At 43.8% G+C, this 16,048-nt stretch overlaps 1 protein-coding gene across 3 annotated transcripts in view; it reads left to right on the plus strand.

Annotated features, from left to right (window-relative positions):
* LOC119660335 (organic cation transporter protein-like) overlaps positions 1-15,210 on the plus strand; it is a 35,618-nt gene extending 20,408 nt beyond the window's left edge. For all 3 annotated transcript variants that reach the window (XM_038068820.1, XM_038068818.1, XM_038068819.1), the window contains exons 3-6: positions 61-215; positions 5,919-6,413; positions 6,498-6,632; positions 14,514-15,210. In XM_038068820.1, coding sequence (XP_037924748.1) covers positions 61-215; positions 5,919-6,413; positions 6,498-6,632; positions 14,514-14,959 — 1,231 coding nt within the window. In that variant the 3' untranslated portion in view covers positions 14,960-15,210. The remainder of the gene's footprint in view (positions 1-60; positions 216-5,918; positions 6,414-6,497; positions 6,633-14,513) is intronic.
* Positions 15,211-16,048: the final 838 nt, after the last annotated feature.

The raw sequence follows: 16,048 nt of genomic DNA on the forward strand, positions 1-16,048 counted from the left end.
GTAAGACCACAAAAGGTTTGACCATCTTCCTTTGAAATAGTATAATAACTGTCATTCCAGGTTTAGTCCGCGGAATGTTATGCTTATGGGTATGATCACACAAATATTTTGTGGCTGCATAACAGGCATGACTTCTAGCTTCAACATTCACTGCGCATTCAGGTGCTTTTCAGCAATGTGCTGTGCGCTGATGTTCACCGCAGGACAAACAATCTGTAAGTACTATTATGAAAAAATGATTAATAGTTCATCCAAGATCGGGCAGGCACATATGGAGAGGGTTGCTAATGATATTTTTTCGGAATTGAACTGTACAAATACCTCATGTATTTGGGCTTAGATTTCTTTCTTTCCGAACCTTTACCATGGTTCTTGGGAATTACTAGTCTGCCTTTTTTTCCACTTAGGCGCCTGCGGGTTCCCCAAAGGATCACCATATTTCTCCGCCACTATTTTATTTGGTGGCAGGTTGATGGCACTATGGAGTCACTTGGGGCGTCTATGACACTGTCTCATACATAAAAAGGGAGATATCACACAGTGCAGCAATTATAGAGGTATCACGTTGCTCAGTACCATCTATAAGATATTCTCCACTATCTTGCTAGGCCGGATAGCCCCATATGCCCAGAACATCATTGGCCCATACCAAAGAGGCTTCACTTCTGGCAAATCAGCAACAGATCAGATTTTCTCTCTGCGGCAAGCGATGGAAAAACTGTTGGAATATGGACAACAGTTGCACCATCTGTTCATCGACTTTAAAGCCGCCTATGATAGCATAGCCAGGGTAAAACTGTACACGGCCATGAGAGAATTCGGTATCCCGACGAAATTAATAAGACTGACTAGGCTGACCCTGACCAATGTGCAAGGCCAGATAAAAGCAGCAGGATCACTCTCAACACCATTCGACATCAACAACGGTCTACGACAAGGGGATGCCCTATCATGTGTCCTCTTTAACCTGGCCCTCGAGAAAGTGATCCGTGATGCTGAGGTAAATGCGAGAGGTACGATCCTCTCAAAATCCACCGAACTACTGGCCTATGCTGACGATATCGACATCATGGGAAGAACCACCCGAGATGTACAAACTGCCTTCATCCAGATCGAGCAGGCGGCGCGAGATCTTGGGCTGCACATCAATGAAGGCAAGACAAAATATATGGTGGCAACGTCAGCACCGCAGACGAATCAACCAACAACATCAAACCGCACTGGCCAAACACGAAGAAGAATAAGGATAGGAGAATACAACTTTGAGACCGTTGACAATTTCTCCTATCTAGGGTCGAAAATTACAACTGATAACAACTACGATGATGAAATCCGCGCACGGTTGTTGTCAGCCAACAGAGCCTATTTCAGCTTACAAAGACTGTTCCGCTCGAAACGTCTCACCATAGGGTCAAAGCTCTTACTGTACAAGACAATGATCTTGCCAGTCCTCATGTATTCCTCGGAAACTTGGGTTCTTAACAAGAAAAATTGCGAACTCTTGGCCGCGCTCGAGAGAAGAATCCTCCGAAGAATTGTTGGCCTCCTACATGAGGATGGACGATTCAGTAGCCTACACAATGACGAAATCTATGAGCGATACCATGACCGTCAGGTTGTGGATAAAATCCGGCTCAATAGGTTACAGTGGGCGGGTCACTTAATCCGTATGGATGAGAATGATCCCACCCGGAAAGTGTATAAGGGCAATATCTATGGTAGAAAAAGAAGACGAGGCAACCCTGCCTAAGATGGAGCGATGGCGTGAATCAGGACGCCAGACAACTTTTAGGGATATCGAATTGGTGGACCCCGGCGCAAAACCGAGATATCTGGAGTTCCTTATTAAGGCAGGCCTAGACCGGATACCGGTTGTTGCGCCGTTGATGATGATGATGACACTGTTTGGACGGTTGGTTCCAGCTTTTGCATGGGTTTTCCTTCCTTTACCTGCGACCTATTATAAAGTACTCTAATGGCTCCCACCATGTTTTCAATAGTGTCTTTGATAAACTCGACCAGCTCAACTATTTTTGCTCCAAGCTGCATAAAGGGTAGTTTCTCCATGTCAGGGTTCTGTTCTCAATGTGTCCTGTCCGGATTACTCTTTTTAAATACTCCGTCATCCTTGGAATTTAAGGTGCTTTCCAGACATTTTGGTAGAGATTGGAGAATAGCTCCTCCTGAATGAATCTTTTTATCTTGAAATATTTCTTGCGGTAGTCCTTCTTAGGCAGATGAAGTAGGTGTCGAAACCGCCTTCGTGGGCAAACAATTTCATTTCAGCTCCTCAGTTTTCACTTTAGGTATCGGTGTTGATACCAAGGCCTCGCTTCCCTTGAACCCCTTTTTCTCCAAATATAAATCACTTGTAGTTTTTGATGCCACGGTGGCCAAGCTGTCCATCACCGAGGCACTACGGTTAAAGGATGTTGATGGCCGGGAGCCCGCTTGCTCACTCTCAAAATCCTCGGTACTGAAATTCCGAGCTCCTACATCGTAACTTTATTCCTTCTCACTTCTTCCACGTTTGTTTCATTTTCTGGGTATCCTTCCACACGCACTTTTCTCCAAAACTGCTAAACCGATGCAAACGAAATTTGGTGGACAAATGGGAACTACGATTTCCCACACATACAAAGAGTGACGTTAACTTACATGCAATTGAAAGGATGACTTCCTATATGCAAAGGGGGACGTAAAGTATCAAATGAAACGGGTCGATTAGAACCTGTTATTAGTTTAGACGTGAATTACAAAATGCGTCAGTAAGGAATCAAAATGTGCACACCTAAAATAATACAGGATTCCTTTTCGGAAACTATTCAACCCGAAAATCTGAAAAAAATCACGGTGATGCACCTATATGAAATGCAGATGTCAGAATTTCTCCCATTCCGATTTCTGCTCAAATACAAATACTAACAATATATTATCAACTTTTTGAAATTAACTAAAAAACATCCCTTAAATTCATCCTAGGAGTTCGAAATTTTGCAACAGCATAGGGGACTGTATCGCACATAATGCTAGCTTCGTTGAAATTCGGCTATTAGTATCAAAGTTATAGCAGTTCAAACTTATCAATTTCGCGCGAGTTTCATCATCATCAACGGCGTAACAACCGGTATCCGGTCTAGGCCTGCCTTAATAAAGAACTCCAGACATCCCGGTCTTGCGCCGACGTCTACCAATTCGATATCCCGTCTGCCTCGCCTATTTTTCCTACCATAGATATCGCCCTTACAAACTTTCCGGACTGGATCATCTCATCCATACGGATTAATTGACCCGCCCACCGTAACCTATTGAGCCGGATTTTATCCACAACTTGACGGTCATGGTATCACTCATATCACTTGGTTATGATTTTTGACCCTAGATAGGAGAAAATATCAGTAACCAGTGCGGTTTGATGTTGTTGGTTGGTTGATTCTCGGCGCTGCTGTTGCCACCATATATTTTGTTTTACCTTCATTGATGTGCACCCCAAGATCTCGCGCCAACCACCGCCTGTTCGATCTGGATTCGGCTGTAATTCCATCGGCTCCTGGCAACTTATGATTTTTAAGCCGATGAATTGCACGGACTGTTTCTCCTAAACTTGGTGGTGGCAGTATTTGTCCGTCGTTTTCAGTTGGCGGGACCTCCAACTCGCCGATATTCTGGTTGTTCAGTAGCTCAAGTATTCAACCCATCGCTCCAATATGCCCATTCCGTCGGAAATCAGATTTCCCTCTTTGTCTCGGCAGGATGAACATCGAGGTGTGTAAGGCTTCATCCTGCTGACTTGTTGGTAAAACTTCCGCACCTGGTGCGGTTGCTCCCTGTACTTTTCGAGTTCACAGACCTGTGGGTTCACCCAGGCTTCCTTTTTCCGTCTGTGAAATCGCTTCTCCGTTCGCCGGAGTTCGTGATAGGTCTCTGCTCGTGCCCACGTTCTGTGAGAATGCAGGATTACTCGGTATGCAGCATTCTTCCATTCCATGGCTAGCTTACGTCCATCGTCAAACTAGCCGTTCCGACTCATTTTGCGGCTGGGGCCAAGTATGTTTATGGCCGTATTTATGATAACGTTCTTCAGGTGATTGTGATGATCATTTGTTGATACTTCGTCTCCAGGATCTCTGTTGACTGGGGTTATTGCGGCATCCATTTCCCTCTTATAGGTGTTACGGAGGGCTGTGTTGTGGATAGCTTCAGTGTTAACTCTCACCTGATTATCGGAGGGGATCTCGGATGGTGTTGTTATTCGAGCTCGGAGCACCATCCCAACGAGATAGTCATCCGAGTCTATATTGACCATCCTATATGTTCTGACATTCATCAAGGCTGAGAGGTGGCGGCGTTCGATCAACACGTAGTCAATCTGTTTAAAAGTGGTCCCATCTGGATAGGCTCACGTATGTTTGTCGACTGCTTTCCGCGCAAACCAGGTACTTCCAACAACCATTTCAGGTGAAACTGCTAATTGAATGATCCACAGTCCGTTATCATTTGTGTTTAGGCGTAAGCTATGGGAGTCAACGTATCGCCTGACTACGGGATCCTTCCCAACTTGGCTGTTAAAATCCCCAAGTATGATTTTGGTATCATATCTTGCACAGGCTTCGAGGGTTCGTTCTACTGCCTCGTAGAAGATATGCTTCTCCGACTCTGCAGTCTCCTCTGTAGGGGCGTAAACGTTAATGATGCTTATATTTCTAAACTTGCCTCGCAAGCGCAAGGTGGATAGCCGTTCGCTTACGTTTTCAAAGCCGATAACAGCAGGTTTCATTTTTTGGCTGACTAAGAAACCTACTCAGAGCGCATGGTTTACTGGATGGCCACTATAATATATGGTGTAGCGACTCTTGTCCAGGAAACCAGTCCCTATACAACGCATCTCCTGTAACGCTGTTACATCAGCCCTATATTGGGACAGGGTATTGACTAGCTGCTCATCTCTGTACAGGGAGCGCACGTTCCATGAGAAAATGCGCAAATCATTATTCCTTTGTTGTTGCCGGATTCGCCGTTGTGTAATCGGTCCAGTCCGAGGCTCCTGTTGTAGCTTCGTAGCTTCGGTTTTCCATGTAGGGTTGTCAGCCCTATCCAATCGGAACCTGGAGGACCAGTTGGTACAATTTGTCCCGTTTTTAGGCGCGGGAGACTCGCCTTCATCCTACTCCGTGTGCAGCTTTTCGTTAAGAAAGAGCTCCCAGTGGTCACCACGGAAGGTAGAGGTAGGGTTTGATAGTAGAGCTGTTGGTGTTGGTTCAGCAGGCTAGGTTTTATGCCCCATCGTGGGTACCAATCCACGTTTCACCCTGGACCTATACTACCCTTTGACTACCGCGAATTTACTGCATCTTAAGCCATGCAAATGTTGAGAATGAATGGCTTCGAGTGAAATATCAAAGTTCAATTTACGAACCATCTACTTCTCCCCAACCCTTTTTAAGGTTTTGTACAAAACAAATTCAAATCTGTTCAATATCTGTCTGTTTGTCACACGCATTTTGCTGAGAAACGGCTATACTGATTGACATGAAATTTTGTGAGAAGGTGGAAACTGTGAACGCGCACACTTGCAGCAAGTTACATCTTTCTGCATTGAGTTTAATGGGGACCTCACACACGCAAAAGGGGGTGTACAATTTCTTTTCACCGAGCCAGTTTCGACATTTGCTCGAGAGGTGGGCAGTGCGGAGGGTCGAAAATTGTCATTTCTTTAACGGAGCCATTCTTGGAAACTACCCAACTCTAAATTTATTCAATGGTATTGGCCTATATAATCCTACAGCCATCAATTATTTTGGAGAACACCAACATTGACGGCAACCTGGATTCGAGCCCGGGGTAATATGGTTGATAAGGTGCAATCATCTACCCGTCACCCGAACTATTTTTGGCTAATTCTTTATCCACATATTTAGTTTCAGAAATAACCGGCGGCAAGTATCGTCTCGGCGTAGCAACACTTTTCGATCAATTCTGGTCAATCGGAGTCATCCTATTGCCGGGACTCTCCAGCTTCTTCAGTAGTTGGGTTCACATCTACTTAGCAATTACATTTCCAACTGTGATCTTAATATTACTTTACCCTTGGATACCAGACGCTCCGCGGTGGCTTCTGAAACGTGACCGCGTAGAAGAAGTGGAGAGAATTTTAATAGAATCCGCCGGAATCAACGACCGAATGTGGATGGTGCCACAGAACCTGCACGAGGAACTTGAAACATTGGCGAACTCATTAAAGTCAGAGCCACCGCCCGCAAATTGGTGGAGCCTTTGGACAGGACCACGTGCTAAAACGCATCTCATTGCGGCACATATCGCCTGGACCGTGTACGTGACGAATTTCAATGGAATGTTGTTGAATATCAGGTCCTTCGGGCGTGAGTACTTGAATATCAATACAATTTTCACAGGTAAGATCCTAATTTCCATTGCAATTCATGTTCTTTACATGCATTTCGATTTCTGTAATGTGAAATTGGTTTCGCCCATTCTAGGAATCAGCGAAATCCTCGGATGTTTTCTGGCCCTGTTTTTTGCTTTGCACACAAGAAACAAGTGGATGAGTGCTGGGATTTATAACATCGTAGCCGGATTGATTGGATGCCTAGGGTGGTTCATATCGGATGAATGTAAGTAGATAACCTCCAATCGCCTTCTCTATCCGTGCCTTTATCATCAAATCTTTTAATTTCATCTAGTCTTATGCATGGCTCCACTTCTTTGATATAGTGGAGGAACCTAATTCATGGCGAAGATGTCGTGGAAAAATTTTCAAATGAATAAGATTACATTGAATTACCTTCTTTACATTGAAAATGTATTTATATCGAACAAGGAGAAGAAAACCGAAAGAAACCCATCCAGAAACACTAAAAAATGGAACTACTAAGTGGACTAAGAACTACTTCCTTGAGGCTTTGCTTGAAATCACATTTTTTCTTTCAAGTTTAAAAGAAGCAAAGCGTGATCTAATCTATTTCAAGTTCTAAGAAGCAAAGCGTGATCTAATCTATTTCAAGTCTACAGTATTAAGTCAGATAAAATATTTCTTTTTCCAGAAGTTTCCCTCCTTTCAGTTTTTCTAACCCGATTTTATATACCTTTGAAAACTGGGTCTCTTCTTGGTTAGATTTACAAATGCTTTCCCATTTATTCGTCTTTAACTTTTAACGAAATAGGCCACGATAACAGGATGGGAAAAGTGTTAGACAAATGGACGTGGTAGAGAATAGTCGGATTAATGGGACCAGGATTTTCACTTTATCCAACATTTTATAAAGGACCAAGAAAGTCTTAGATGGAGTATAATGATGATTATGAACAGCGACGTTTTGGATGCGGTGTAATCTATAGCGCAATTACCACCATGGAAACAATTTATCCAACTTCTTATCGAGTCACAGGAATCTGCGAAGTTTTTAATCAAAGAAAACTTGGACTATCGCTTAAACCTATAGAGGGTGTGACTTTTTTAAGTTAACCATTCCAGGCCCTGCCAGTTGGGGCTTAAAAATATAACCAAAATCTTTCCCGCTTGTCATAAAAAGCTGCTAAAAGGGATAGAAATCCGTGGGCTAGCAAATTGAAAACTATGCTACTACCGAAACGTCAATAACCCAGCGATTATGGGCTGACCTCACGCCGAACACCTTTGGCAATCAAAAACGGACTTTAATTGGATTGTTACTGACGCCATCGTAAAGCACGCCCTCTTGACCTGAGAATCGGGTCAGGATTCGGACTGCCAGATTTCGGACCAAACAGGAGCAACCAACAACATCAAACCGCACTGGTCAAACAGGAAGAATAAGGATAGGAGAATACAACTTTGAGACCTTTGACAATTTCTCCTATCCAGGGTTGAAAATCACAACCGATAACAGCTACGATGATGAAACCCGCGCACGGTTGTTGTCAGCCAACAGAGCCTATTCCAGCTTACAAAGACTGTTCCGCTCGAAACGTCTCACCATAGGGTCAAAGCTCTTACTGTACAGGGCAATGATCTTGCCAGTCTTCATGTATTCCTCGGAAACTTGGGTTCTTAACAAGAAAAATTGCGAACTCTTGGCCGCGTTCGAGAGAAGAATCCTCCGAAGAATTTTTGGCCCCCTACATGAGGATGGACGATTCCGTAACCTACACAATGACGAAATCTATGAGCGATACCGTGACCGTCCGGTTGTGGATAAAATCCGGCTCAATAGGTTACGGTGGGGGGGGCCACTTAATCCGTATGGATGAGGGTGATCCCTCCCGGAAAGTCTATAAGGGCAATATCTATGGTAGAAAAAGAAGACGAGGCAGACCCTGCCTAAGATGGAGCGATGGCGTAGGTCAGGACGCCAGACAGCTTTTAGGGATATCGAATATGTGGACCTCGGCGCAAAACCGGGATGTCTGGAGTTCCTTATTAAGGCAGGCCTAGACCGGATACCGGTTGTTGCGGCGTTGATGATGATGAGGAGCATTACAATTGTACCGTGGTATGTACCAGCGGAAACTTTCTATATAGTGGAGAAAAATCCTTTTTATGAGTAATCACACGCAGTTCAGAAGAGACTTCCTATCATTGTGATCATGGGTGATGTGAATGCTAAAGTGGGCTCTGACAACACCTTGCTCGGACATGTGATGAGAAATATGATCTTGGTCACCGTAACGACAATGGTGGAAGGTTTGTGAATTTCTGTAGCTTCCTCCGCCTCGTCATTAGCGGCACATTGTTCGAGCACGGAGCTTGCCATAAATTCAGAGAGTTTCACTTAACTAACACATTATCTTTTGGACGTATAAATGAGGCGCTAACATCGGCTTCGAATGAGATCACTATCTGATAGTTGCTTACGCTCGCTTGCATGTTGCGTTCGCTACTTTTCGCGATTTTGGGGAGCTCCGACCCTCAACTATTTGTGTGATCGCGCACCGATACTCTGAGTAACTTGTCTGAGAATTTCGATGTTCTATCATCGACGTAGTATCTGCTGTGAAATTTCTTACTTACCTGGTCAGGGTACTTCCCTGACCGCGGATTGCAATGATTTCGAAACTCTTAACCGCATCAGGAGTGGGACTTGTATGTGGTCGCGAACTTTTCAATAGTCCTGTGAGGGATGTTAACGGCCGACTCGAAGAGCAGCTGATATGGTAAAAAAATACTTCACCAAGATTCCAGTGAAGTTCACCTCTTGTGCATTAAAAAGCTAATCACGGTTACATGCGGATACGGATTAATCTCCTTTCCCCCTCAGTCTTTGCCCCGTTCACAAGCGAGCTCGCCCCGTCGTGTTCGGTTTCGCCAATTTGTTGTACCAGAAGCTCATCTGGATGTAGTCGCGCCACCTCCAAATCTCCACCCAGTGTATGAAGCCACTGTTGCTTCGACCGGCGTTTTGGTCGTTTATCATCAACTTTTATCTTGGCAAATGAATTTTCTTTAGCGCGAATTACGTAACCATACCACCGAAGACGCCTCCCTCGCCAAGATCGGTGCAACACCATATCGATCGCGGATATCCTCATAATGTGATCGTGATGTGTCACGCCACTAGTCCAACATCTTCGTCTCCATTACCGCAAGACGCCGCATTGATACTTCAAACACAAAGAACAGCAGTCGTGGAATGCCACTTTATCCAGGTTGTGCTAATGTGTGAAGCAATTTCATGGCGCAATTTTCCATTGGCTGATAGCATTGACCCGAGAGCCTATTTCATGGGGACCGCACATCAAAAATTTGGTTTTATTTAGATTCAATCTGAGACATTTTTGCATACATCGCATCATAATGCGATCATTCCATTTTTGGACAAATTGCTCGAAATTATTTTTGCTATTAGACGCTCAGAAAACATCATCTGTATAAGGCAGTGTATAGGACGTTGGATGTCTCATGTGACAGTGTCCATAACACGAACAAAGAGGAGTGGCGAAATTGGGCTTCCTTTATGGACACCAACAGAGACACGAAGTGGTTTTGGTACACCCGCCACACTTCGAATTTTGCTTTCTGGATCGTGGAGAAGCCACTGAACCCAGCGCACGAGGTCTTGTGGCATTAAATATTGTCGTAGAACATACCAGACGAGTTCGTCTGGCGCACGGTCAAATGCTTTCTCTAGATACAGAAAAGCAATGTAAAGATGTTTCTCATGGTGTTTCTCCATGAGTCAGTAGTTTCGTAGTTATTGACAAATCCGGCTTCATTCACAGTTTTTTCAACGATTTCGCGAATACGATTGTCAAGAATGCGTTGAAAAATATTCATGGTATGGAGAAGTAATCGGATCGGACGGTAATTTGAACGTTTTGCTGGACTACCTTTCTTTTTCCATAACGGAGCTGTGTTTTTTTGCCAGTTAGATGGGGTTCTACCTTCCTGAATAACCGGATTGAAGAATTCACTGAGTCACAGAGTGAGGTCTAAGCTCAATGCTTTCTTTGCTTTCCGGAGTTCAGATGCGATGTCGTCAGGCCCTGTTGTTTAATCCGATTTCATTCGTTTTATTGCTTCCTCGGTTTCAGTGACGCTGACAGTTATGCGCCTGTGGATTAATGTGGATACCTGCCACGGTGACTTAATCCCATGGTATTCTTAAGACACGGATTGGTTTTGTGACCACAATCAGAGCCCCGCCTTGACAAGCAACAACGCAACGTACATTGAATGCGTGACTTCATAGCATTCATACTGGTGGATGCAAGACCTACCTAAATCTCTACCGAACTACGGAGTGCACCGACCGTATTAAAACGCAACACCACCTTTGAAGCCCGAAGCTCTCTGTTTGCTTGGACGCAACCACAATCCCCATGGAACTCCCACTAGCTGAACGCACATACAACAGGGATTGTCCCAAAGTATGTGAATTTATGGGCTATCTCCGTTCCCATGGTAGCAGAATACCCCTGGTAGGTTTTCATGATCTACTGCCACTTCAGATGAGTCCCCGTGCAGACTCGTGTCTGATAGCCCTAATTAAGCCTTTGGAGCATTTGCCTATTGCATCGCGGCCAGCAAACCAATGTGATACACCGTCCCCCGTTGTCACCACTATGGAGGTTCTCCTCCGCCACTTGGTTTTGGTTCGGTCGACAGTGCCGCCCCGCTTTCCTCGCTGCCATCTTTGACCACCAGTGGCACTGCCAGGCGGAATTGCTCCAAATGTCGACAATGCTTGTAGAGGATGTACAAATTCTTCAGCAGAAATCATTTCTAAATATTTTCGCCATCTATCCGTCGAGGCTCGACGGTCGGTATGCAAAGTACCATTCTTGTCATTAACGCAACATAAGTGTTCGATATCCTGTGTGGGTTCGTGTCGCCTTTCGGAAAGATCCCCAGTGACCAGTTTATCATAAAGATCTCTGTAATGAACCCCTCAGGTGACAGCGATCGCCTTGTTTGCTTTTCGGTTTGCATTCTTATAAATTTTCCAATTGGCGATCGTTTTATTGTTGAAAAACTTGTGGTAGAGGTGTTTCTTTTCCCGGAGTTTGATTTCAATATCGTTATTCCAAAGCGAAGTATCCCGCCTGATGAACCACTTATCTAGCTTGGTGATCCCGAAAGCTGCATAGGCCGCATTCGTAATGGTTGGCAATCGCGTAAGTGAGAGCATTTCTTCTTTGTTCCCACGAAATCGTATCATTTAATACGCGTCGAGCCAGTGCGTTCCTCATCTTGTTTTATCGGTGGCTTCATTCACAAGACGGTAATCAACAGCGGATATTGAGGTGTGATGATCTCATAAGACTTTGCAATCAGTGACCGTGGTAAAATATATGCAGAAGAACAAGGTCATGGATGTCCGCAAAATTTATTAAACGTTCACCACGGAATTTGCCAAGGAGTAAATAGTGTGATCAGCTGTAACTTCGCGGAAACCTTATGAGATGGCAATGCCAACACCGTATTCAGTGTGTGGGCTACCAAAATAGAGAAGTTTATATTAATTTTTACCGCATAGCAATGCGCTTTTTCCGAAGCGCTCATGCGAGTTCCTCGGTATTTCAGGTGTGTGGGTGCCAATATTTAGCGAGCAGACATGTATTTTTTTTGCTCGGACTACCTTTCTTACGTCCAGACGCCATCCATGCTCCGGATCCTCCTGCATTGACCATATCAACACCATACGAGTAATTTTGAAACAATGTGCGGAGTTGACCTCCGCTTCATCTGCTCTTCGCTGGCTCCAAGAGGGTTTTCGATAACGTTAAGGTCCATTCCGAAGAAATTAATAGCTATTATCCGAACGACATATGATGGCACAAAATATCACGTGCTGCATCGAGGTAAAACCTCAGAGTAGTTTGAGGTTGAAAGTGGAGTCCGCCTTGATTGCATCTTGTCATCGATATTAATTCTTCTTGTCTTGTCTTCATGCTGTTCTTTATACTGCTTTGTTCCGAAGACGTGTAGGGGTTCAATGGACCGTGACTGCTTCCCTCAAAGACTCAAACACCTTGGATATGTTGGTGGCGACTCTCTGCTCTCTTACCGGGTCATGGACCTTGGTTAAATGGATTTGGATCTAGAAATAGAGGCAAATATAGATAGACTGAAGATAAACACGAACAAAACTCAAGATCTTTTCTGTTCATCGCTCTCTCTCTATATGCATTAATGAACGTTGCATCGAAGGCTACTGCCAACGGCGGCACCGAACTGAATGTCCTCGACGCATTACCAGCGCTGAATTCTTTCTAAAATTTGAATACACGGTTACATATCTCAAGACGAAGATTAAGTGACGACTTTTCTATGCGAGTACTCTTTCTGTGCTGCTATATAGGAGTTACTTCAACGTTTTTCAAATTTTTAATCGAAGTGAAACCTCATTGTGATTTCATCCCTTGGAATGAATAATTCGGAACACCGCCTAGAAACAATATCGATCCGCCTTCGATTTAGGCAGCTCACCGCTTCACTGATACTCTTGGCCATCCTGTAGATTTACACATGGAGAGGGGTTAATGTCAGATAGATGTCGTTGGTCATGTCCTCATTGCCCTACTGATGCACATGCAAGGCTGCGTGTTCACTTCAATTCTCTGTGCCCAAATTACCGCCCCATAGGTAATCATTGGCCTTACTATTGCCGTGTGTATCCAAAGTAGTATCTGCGGAGTCCAACCCTATTTTTCCTTGCTGCGGACCTTCAAGTCATCAGACCCCTCCTAGCTCTTTCTTTCTTGTTTCACCTGCATGCAATGCAACCCTATGGCTCGCCGGTGATCAAGTTCATTTTTCCTAGTTAATGATACTATGATGATTTTGACTGGATTGATACGTCTTCCTACCCCAGGCACTAGTAACCCTTAATCCAGTTTGGATTTGATCACTTAGGTTATCCTCATATTTGTCCCTAGAGATTAAATCAACACGTGGAGAATTCAACTTCCAAATTTCGTCTAATCTATCAGTAACAGTGACCTGCTGGGAATTGAGCGGCTTAGCACATAAAAGCAACTTGAATGAAAAGGCATTCACAACTGACGACCTAGCTCTATCGCACTCTATGATTCCAAGTGCTGACCGACTGCCAACAGCAATGAATGTCACCCCCCGGTAATTGGACCGAAATTGTTGAGTTAAATATAAAAAAATGGCGCCCAACGTTAGAAAAAAAGCGTCTTTAATAGTTCAGTAATGTAATCAGCGCTGATGAAAACTCGCTAATTTGGCGTGAGCATCAAAATCGATGAGAAATGGGCAAAACGAGGAACGAAAGAAACGCTCGGTCCAAACCAATGACCGAAAAAAGTGACAAAATCGAACTAGATGAACCAAACGGGGCAATAGCTGAAGAAGAAAAAAATGGAGGTCAGCAGATGAAACGGAGCGTTTAATTGCTTCTTTTTAAAGCCCCTTTTACAGGTTTTCATTCCTAAGGTGCAAGTTCCTTCAAGGTGATTTTAGGGATTTTTTGACAGAGGGCTGGCAACTGCAGGGATATTTCTCAGTTAATTTATGCTTGCCTTTTTTGAGAAGCAATGTTGTATCTTGTTGCTGTCGGCTGCAAAATTGTTTGATGGTGTATGGTGGAATGATTGGTCTCTGAAACTCTCTCTCTCACTCTCTTCTTATTTCACAGTACAGAAGTACAAACTTCAGCTTTTTCATAGTTTCTGCTTTTGAAAAGGATTCATTTTATTATAATATTTCTCGAAAGTGGAATTTTTGGGGTTCGAGTCGCCCTCGTCCTATAAAAATCCTTCCACTATCGTCCAAGAACGTCCTGTTGTTCCTATTGAAAAAGTCTCCAAGGAATGAAGTGAAAGTGTTTATTTTGCCACTACATAACTTCTGCTTCTGGTTCTTAGCCATTTTTCATATTCATAGTAACTTTTCCATGTAATTTTCTTAAACGTGTTTGGTGTCTGCATTGCGAATGGCTGTGTTGCGAATCCTATGCCCCTTATTTTCCATTTTACGATGAAATTTTGTTAAAATATATTTTTATACTGACATAACACAAATCGCCTTTACGGCATTTATCCAATTCCAGGGAGCGAAACTACTCGTGTAGCCGTTTGGATGGTACTCTCATCGATACCGAAAGCAGGCGTGTCAATATCACAATCAATGCTCATTGCCGGCACTTCTGAATTGGTCCCGGCGCCGAAGCGACAAATTTTCACATTCTCCTGTATAGTGGTAGCAAGGATTGGATTACTGACTGCTCCCTTCATAAATGTTCTGAAAAATTTCGATACGGCATTATCCTTGACGGCTTTCTGTGTGCTTGGTCTTATCGGTGGCATTGCAACATGCTTCCTGAGAAGTGAACAAATCAATACGAACGATTCGGCTGGAACGGATTTTGAGCGCAACCCGAATAACCTTTGTGCTTCGTCTACTACGGAGGATATAATAACGACCCGAAATGGAATTCCAAGTACAATCAATGTTTGGACGACGGAGCCTCAATTTTCGGAGAAGACTAACTTGTAATGCCCTTCGGATTTCTACGAAGGATTTTTCCCAGTATTAAGGATATAGGCGAATACGACTTAGTTTACTTAAGAGGCTTTTGTGGGTGCTCAAAGGAATTACTCCTGTCTTGTTGATAGATTCCTAGGATATTTGTTAAATGATTTCCATATCCTTTAGTGAAATTGTATATAGAATGATGTTAAGGGTTTTGTTTTACAAATAACAGTTTCTTCATTTGTGAATAATGGGAATGAAGCTGTAATGTTATGTCAGAATTGTTGTCTTTAATTGTTTTGAAAAAGTACAAAGCCGAGCAAGATGTTTAAGTATTAGTTCAGAACAGGTTAACCAAAAGAAGCCCCATCTGGACAACATTGTTATCGAAAGTTGAGGGAGCTCTTTGTCGCGCTGAAATTCAGCGGAAAGAAAGGAAGATCCGGTGGTAATCGGCTGATGATAATGTCAGTCAATCAACCAAGGAAACACGGAAGGGAGAACTCTTTGAGCACTGAAAGGTGCACTGCGAAAGTTCATTCAGCTCCTAGAACCGGGAACCGTAAATAAGTAGGTCATAGTGGGACAAGTCATCCATCAGAAAACCATGAAATAGAGATTTTCTTTAGGAAATTTAATCTGCCATCTACTGTATAGTGACCACTTAGGAAGAAACTTGCTTTCACTGTTTGTGCCCACGCACCCCTCATTTGCAATTTCGTCCAGGGTAGAAGGCAACTCAGCAGACGCTAGCTCACCTCGGCTCTGGGAGCAGCGAGATCGAAATGGCTACAAGATTGTAATTGCTACACCACAGGTATGAATTATATGCAGGGCAAAGCCTTCTAAAAAAAATTCAGGCCTACGCCGGCTGACGCCAAACCAGAGTTTGTTTAGGAAATTGAAGGAGTCCCGAGTGTGGATAGCGGCATTTGATAGCTGACCGGAGCACTTGGAAAGCAATTTAAATTCATTGTTTGTGTTCCACGGACACTTCACTCTTGGGTCAAGTGGTCCAGTTCGGTCACACTGCGGCCAGGGCAGAGTTGAAGCAACGCCTTATGACTTGTCTCTGCCATCATTCTAATAAGCTTCAACAATTGCTAGACATCA

The sequence above is a fragment of the Hermetia illucens genome, chromosome 6, assembly GCF_905115235.1.
Source record: "Hermetia illucens chromosome 6, iHerIll2.2.curated.20191125, whole genome shotgun sequence".
NCBI lineage: Eukaryota > Metazoa > Arthropoda > Insecta > Diptera > Stratiomyidae > Hermetia > Hermetia illucens.